The 7,903-nt window shown below is 42.5% G+C and overlaps 1 protein-coding gene across 1 annotated transcript; it reads right to left on the bottom strand.

Annotated features, from left to right (window-relative positions):
• Nucleotides 1–964: 964 nt before the first annotated feature.
• On the bottom strand, nucleotides 965–7,394 carry LOC119129757. The gene is made up of 4 exons (XM_037263165.1): nucleotides 4,886–7,394; nucleotides 3,816–3,929; nucleotides 2,302–3,482; nucleotides 965–1,627 (listed from the first exon to the last, which is right to left on the bottom strand). The coding sequence occupies exons 2-4, from the start codon at nucleotides 3,916–3,918 to the stop codon at nucleotides 965–967; spliced, it is 1,947 nt and encodes a 648-aa protein (XP_037119060.1). The 5' UTR covers nucleotides 3,919–3,929; nucleotides 4,886–7,394.
• Nucleotides 7,395–7,903: the final 509 nt, after the last annotated feature.

The raw sequence follows: 7,903 nt of genomic DNA on the forward strand, positions 1-7,903 counted from the left end.
CTTCTCAATTGCTTTGTTTTCACATCTGTCTTGAACCTCAAGTGTGTCACTATCACTTTCACTGGGAAGCGGTCTCTTCTTCTTCGGTCGTCCTCGCTTACGACCTGGTTGGCCCATTCGTGGTGGTAGTTTTTTTGAGTGTGGCTGATCCTTTTGATAAGACAACGTCAGGGAGATCACTTATTTGAGTGGACCAAATATTACGCTGGTCAATGATTTTTCTTTTACGACATCTTTTTTTTGCAGTTACTCTGAATGTTCCCTAGTTTTATCTCTAGCACACCAGGTTTTTATCATCAACACATAATAAGAATATCATACATTCATTATTTGCAATAGCACAGGTAAAAGAAGGCCATGAGCCAACTCACTGCGATCTGGGTTAACTTGCATCGACTCCTGAGGGGATAAGCCTTTGCGATAACCGAGACTGGCTGATGCTTCGATGATGGCCTGGTCTTCGCTCGTGCAAGATTCTGTTGAGGAATCACACCTTGATCAATAAACAGATTCTTTTTTTGACATGAATATTTGCATGTATACACAGTGTGTCCCTAAAACAACTCTTTGACTGCTTTTTGCACATGTATTCCTGAGTTTTATTTCAAGTACCAAACATCCTAAACAATGAAAAACGTACGATTTGTGTTACCAGAAGTACAAAAACATCAAAGATGGAGCGAAGTGAAGTTTTGCTTGGATTGAGACCATGTTGAATTCCTTGCAGGTTCCCCACACCACGTGGCAAAGGATTATCATTATTTGGGTATATCTCGAGATTTTCATACTGCAAAACCAGCGTCAGTCAGAATAAGCAATTGGCTCAATAAAGGTTGGGAAACTGTGGTCTAAACTTCAATTGAGTGATATTTTCTTTAATGTAACTCATGAGACGTATCTGTTCGTGAAAGAAGTCACGTGCAGTCGAGAAGTGAGTTTTTGGGACAACCTGTATATACTGTAATTAGTTGAGCCCCTTGACTTCCTGATAGCTGACAGGATTCAGAGCGTTACACGTACTTAGTTGCATCACGGGCAAGCACCGTACCCTTTTATCTCCTCCAACATCACTTCTTTGAGTCATGTCCCTCACTGACTCATGGATCCGTTCCTTTGCTTTTGCAGGAAGCCGTTTCTTTTTTCTGCGTTTTCTTGCAGTTTTAACTCTCTTGGTGGCATTGAGAGTACTTGCTCTTCGCGTGTTGTAGTGTGAGGACCTTGTTACCGGTTGTTTATGCCGTGAGCTGGGACAGCGACTGCCACCTTGCTCTTCTTGTGCCTCCATTCCAACACAGTTGCTACCGTGTTGCTCCAAGGACTGCAGGAAGTCATCCAGCATAGTTACAAGATCAACGTCCACCTGCGGCTCCAGATGGACCACCTCGCCGTTTGCTCGTCCCGTAGCGACAACCTCTGTGAAGCCGTGACTACATGCTTGCGCATGACAGTGAGTGTTGCCACCACTGGTGCAACTGCAATTTTGGACTGCTGCAGGTGGCTGGCAGCATGGAGTGCTGCTGCACAATTTGCCATCCATTTCCCTCGTCACTTCCTCAAAGAGACAATCTAAGTGGTCTGGCGGGTCCACACGAGGTGGAGGTGCAGGACATAGGGCAGTGTGTGACACCTGGCAGAAGAAGGTTGTTAGAAATGCATTTTTGTTTTCAGCACATTTTTGTTTTCACACATTCAAAGGTTTAGAGAAGGTTAAATTATACTCACCTGTGAAGTTGATAAAGCATTTTAGATTTATTTGAAATTTGTTTACCTGGCCGGCTATCCCTTAGCTAACTTATAATGCAGGTGTGCCTAATTTTTTTGGCCAATGAGTAAATAGGGAAGATGTGACGGAGTATGTGTAAATATTACGCACAAAAGAATTGGGAGACCTTTCTGTAACATTTACAAGTGAAAATCGTAGAAAATCTAGTCTTGGGTTTGTCAAACCTTTGAGCTCAACATCCAGATTTAATTTTTAAAAGAAAACATTTTGTAGATGGGGTGTGTACCCTGCTAATTGCGGGTGAAACAGACCAAACCCTGCTGCAAATGAATGAATAATGGACAGCCCATTCTAATTGCCTATGGATGCAGCTAGATGCCACAAAGCGTTGCCAAGCAACACTTCGCTTCCTGTCGCATACATGGCGTGGCATTTCTCTGCATTTCACGACCCGTGTTTGGCATATAAAAACAAATGACTCGAAATCTGAACTCCACCAGCAAAATCCTCCGTTAGCTGGTATGACATCACCCAATCTGGTGTTTGTGCGTCTTTGTGTGTGTATGTCTTCATGTCACCTGTGTATCCTGCAGTGTTTTGTTCCTCCTGCCACGCGTCACGTCGTTTCCTCCTCCCTTCCAGCTTTGACTTTGTCCACTTAGGCAAAAGTCCCATTCCTTGGGCTGCCTTTGTCGTCTTTGGGGGTGGCTCCATGCTAAAAGGTGGCGAGTCTGTAGGTACAATTTGCTGCCTGTGGCTCCTCCCCCCTGGCCTGTCCTCATAGCGGTCGCCTTCCCGCACCTCTGCAGGAGCGACTTGTGCCTCTTGCTCACGCCCACTTCTTGCACATCCACCGTCTGCATCCACCCACCTCTCCCCCTCCCCCTCCCTCTTTTGCGAGCTTGCGGTCTCCGTGCTGGTCTCTCGGCTCCATCTCGCCGCCTGGGCCGGCCACGCGGCTTCCTACTAGCACGCCCCGTGTGCGAGGCCTCCTCGGACCCCGCATTTAAAAAGTGGCTGATGAATCCTGGGATGTCATCTTGATACTGCTCAAACTGATTGTCTTCAGCTCCTTCAGCCTCTAAAACTATGGATTCTGCCTGACGGTTGCTGAACAAGCTCAGCGACTCTGCAGTCCACGGGCTGTCCGGGTATTTGGTCTCAGAGAAAGTTTGAAGTTTTTCGGCTTCATTTAGCAAGTAGATGAGGGGAGTTGGAACACTTAGTTGGACATCATGATTGTCGACCAGTCCTAAACTCTCAAACTGAGCCACGTCAATGGTCTCATAGGTAGCCACGGACTGACAAGAGGGGATGGAGCTCGCTTGCATCTCTTCTGTCTCAGTCAGCGCGTTTTTTTTGCCACTTGGAAGCGTCTCTTCCCCCAGAATAGCGCTGCCGTCACTCACCTCCTGCCTCAAGCTGGAGACTTCCTTCTCATGGAGCTCCGCTGGATCAGTCTGTACACCCACCTCAATGCCCACGCCGCTTTGCCACTGTCTCCGTGTGACCTCCACCAGCCCCAGGATGCCCAACTTGGCTGCTGCCGACACTGCCTCCTGCTTCTCGCGCTCCCCCTCCCCAGCCATCTCCCCTGAGTACAGCAGGCTGACCACATGAAGGAGAGAGCTGGCGCAGACTGTCCCAAATTCCACCATATGCTCTTGTCCAGCTGGAGGCGCCGATGAGGAGGACAGAGCATTGGACAGCTGAGGGCTGATGGCCGAAAGGACACAGCTGTGGGCTGGCACTGAAACACCTGGGGGGGAGGAGATGCCATCAAGGATGGGCGATGTATGGTCATGCTTAGGCTAAGGGTGCCAAAATCATCAAACACGGGGTGGGCCACATCAAACTTATGATATCCATTAAAACAATCAGCTAAAACCACACAATTTCATATTTTTTCAGCTAAAACGGTCCCAGTCCATTGGTAGAAGACACACCTTCACCAAGGATGGACAATCCTAATGTGGATTTGTGCCAAATTGTACATATTTGATTGGTAACTGGGCCATTAACAAACAAAAGAACATAACTTTTTGTGAAGCAAAGAAAAATGATCATACAATATTTTGTAGGTATTAAGTACCATTTGCCCGCAGCAGAGTGTCACAGAACTGTCGCTGCTGTTGCTGTCTCTGCAACTCCGCCACGAGGAGGGCTTCAAATCCGGGCTTTCGGTAGCACCACATCTCCCCATCAACTGGAGAGGAGCAAACAAGAAGGTGTATTTTATTTTTAAAGTTTGAAATATATTTTCTGTTGATGTGTGTGTGTGTGTGTGTGTGTGTACATTTATATATACAGATTCAACACCCTGTGTCCGATGTAGCAAATCAGACCCAGAACAGAACCAAGGCTCCTCCAAAGTACATTTTCTACTTGTTACTCGTACTAAATTACATATGAGCATGAATTGGTTAAATGGCGTACTGGATAAATGTGCGTGTGTGTGCGTGCACGCGCGCTTTTTATAAATATTTATTCACTTTAACATACAAAATGAGTACAAATACTGATGGCGTGCGTATATTTGAAACTGTTGCAATTTTACATATCTTAGCAGTTAAGGAGAGCATAATTCCTTAAAAGTTTTAACTACAAAATTGTTCTGGTGTGATTAATCATATTTTATAAAACCGAAGCTAAAGTTGAGAGTAATCACAATACTACCCCATATTTACACTTTGTGCTTTAACCAGGACAAAAGTTGTCATGCTGAAGACTGACAATATAAAATTAGTAAAAATAAACAATATTCCAGTGCGGACATTAGTTCAAGAAAAAAAACTAAAAGTTTATGGAAAACCAATTAGCATTGCTGCTAATAACCTCGCAAGAAGCTCGTGGCTGTCACACTAAGCCGGTGTCACGTCGTGCCGTTACTGAAGTAACCAGTAATGAACTGCACATATACGACTTAAATATGATCTGGGCATGGAATGTGAAATATCTTATTTATGCGTTCTTGTGAGCTTCCCTTTGCACGAAGCAGTGAAGATGACAAACGTTTAAATTGCAAGTGCACTCACCGTTTGCTCAAAGTTCACCGAAAAGACACGCTATTTCAAATTAATCAAACAAAATGTTTTTTAAAACATACCAATAATGTACAGTAACACCAAACAGGACTTTTTGTGTTCGAGCGAGGTTTCTCACGTTCGTTTTGATGACGTCATCGTAGTTATCCGCGGTCGTTTTTGGTGTAGTTTTCATCTTGACCACTGGGTGATAGTATCGTACAAACGATAAGGCAAATCAAAGATGACAAAGTTTGTTGATCGTGCTAGAAACAAGACTGTTCAGGCTTCCTTTTCAAACCTTTCGCCTTAAGGTTGTCGAGGTGTCCATATTAATCACAAAACCTCATTTTTTATCAAACGGAATTGCTCAAAAATACGAAATAAGTCAAAAATAGACAACACTAAATTACACAGTCAAGTGTACAGTTCCTGTGTGAAACGGAAGTCTCCAACACAAACTTCACAAAAAAAAAAGGAAAACTCCACTTAATCTTTAGAGAAAAGTAGGAATATTCAACATAGTACATTCCAGGCAACATATTGTCACAATGAAAGGAACCTCTTTATTTTGCGATTTTCTTTAGTTTTCCATATTAAAAAAATCTCATTGGAAAGGAATGATATATTAAAAATATTCATGCCTGCAATAAAAGACTGTTAGATTATGGAATGCTCACAAAAATTACGCCAATTATGTGTGATTAATAACTACCGCATCAACCAGACAGTAATGCATGTAATGCATGAAATCAAATAGTTACCAGTTTTCAGTATCTAATGCCATCTTTGGTTGACCATTTTTTCAAATAAATCATTTAACATCTATGATAGTGTTATTGTAGAACAAGTTTTTGCAAACTACACATATGAGATGAAGATGTATGCGCTACCATGTTAGTGTTTCCATTTTTTGCAATATGTATCAAAACCAGAATGTCCCCAAACCTTTGAAATATACAGAGAAAACAAGCTTCTTCATTTTTCTTTCTTTTGTTTGACCACTAAGAAAAATTACTTAAAAAAAAAAAAAAAAAAAAAAAAAAAAAAAAAAAAAAAAAGCTGTAACAGCCCAAAGGTAATATTAAAGTGGAACTCTTTTGCACAGGGTGGTAACTACACCAAAAAATGTTAAGCATACTTTGCCTCCCTCATAGTATCATGCTAAAAATGACAGGAAAGACACAAGTGAATAAATAGCATAAACAACACAATGATGTAGTCTTCCCTGCTGATATTCAATTCATAATCCATCCATGCCAGTCCACTGTGAGGAGACGCTGCCAGCGAGAGCATACTAATTCGTGGAAAGTTTATCCGGTTGGCTTGGAGTCGGCCTGGGCCAGCGCTGGTTAAACTTGACAAAGAAATGTGGGTCTTTGAATGGGCCCCCGAAGATAATGGCCTGCATGAGGTAGACTAGGGCCACCACCAGGAAGCAAATGAGGAAGAATGGGATGAAGGGCCTCAGATGGTGCCATCCCACACTGAACACGTAGCACAAGCTGTCGATCCCACCCTGCTTTGTCCTGTGAGATGTGTACCGAAAGGAAGCCGGCGTCCCATCAAGTGTCTTGTCATCTGAGCAGGAAGGAGATGGACTTGAGGAATCAGGTGAAACCATTTTGCCGAGAACTCAACTTTTCAACCAAAAACAGTTGACCATCCGGCAAAGTCCCCACATAATTCCATCGGTTTTTCTCCAAGGAGTGGCTTGTGATCACTTGTGCTGGATGTCACAGTATTTGAGCTTTGGAGCGAGATGGTGATAATGTGAGACCCACCACAGGGAAGCTCTAAATAGATATGACGCGAGAAGTGTATGAGCTCAAATTTTGGGAAGGGAATGTTTTTAACCCAGCATAGGCTATAAACATCATAGAAACACAAACACACACACAAGGCATGCAAGATGGCTTCACAGCAATCTGCTGACCAAGTGACAGCTGACATACGACAGTGCAATAAAAGTCATGGACACAAGTGCTATAAATAATAAATGAAAACACAATACATTTATAGCAGTAGGATAGTGACCTTGAAAATGAACATTCTAAAGGAGTAGGCTATTTTACAACCACTGTACAGTGACTTGTCAGTGTGGAACAAGAGATCATTAAATTATCCAATTTCATTTCAGGGGTCCAAATTTATTATTTATTTCCTACAAATCATATATCTTACAAATGATCTAACTTTTTTCCCCATTCATTTAACGGAACACGTTACACTTTTGTTCAGCCTCGTTCACCCAAGAGGATTTCACACCAAGGGTAATTGTGGTAATTGTGAGTAATTTGAGATGAACTCATTCTTTCAGCGCATTTCAGCAGTCTCCGTGGTTTCACAGTATATTTACCAATTCCCCACTTGTTCTTTTTTTTTATAAATAGATGTGAATTAGCTCAAGTCCTGCCTCATTAACATATTCCTTTGCCGCCATTTTGCGACATCTTGGGGGCAGTTGAAGTGAGAAAAGGAGCTAAAAGGAAGCTAAAAGGAAAGTACTGCTTTTCCACCGGGGGCGAAAGGCAGAATAGACCCTGAACTGGTCACCAGCCAGTCGCAGGGCACATACACAGAGACAAACAACCATCCACACCACAGTTTTGAAAGCAACTTAGGTAGCTAAAAAATCCCATTTACCCCATAATGCTCCTTGCTATCACGAAGTAACTTGACAAAGTGTCACAGTGCAATCTGAATGGCTGACACATTGAACATCTACAGCAACTAAACATACGCAAGTGTTGTCTAAGAAAAGATCTTTATTTATCAAAACATCAGTCTAACCAGTTACATACGTTATTGAAGAAAAAAAAAAAAAAAGATCAACATGTCAGAGCCAACCAAGGCAGGTATGAATGGTATATAATAATTTTACATGAATAGGCAACATAACAAATATACTGTGTGTGGAGAAATGGATGAAAAGTGGGAGGGGAGGGAAGAGTGATCTCAAATAACGCTGTAAAATAAATTGCATAAGGATCTCATCAACCCACTGCAAAAAGAGTGAATGAATCGCAAATAGAGAAAAAAGTAGGAGTACAAAATAGAAACAAATGGATGACCTAAAGAAAATACACATCACACATTAAAATGCAACTCACAAACTGAACAGGCTTGAGTCTCCTCTAAGCAAATACATCTCGGA

The sequence above is a fragment of the Syngnathus acus genome, chromosome 10 (assembly GCF_901709675.1).
Source record: "Syngnathus acus chromosome 10, fSynAcu1.2, whole genome shotgun sequence".
Lineage (NCBI taxonomy): Eukaryota > Metazoa > Chordata > Actinopteri > Syngnathiformes > Syngnathidae > Syngnathus > Syngnathus acus.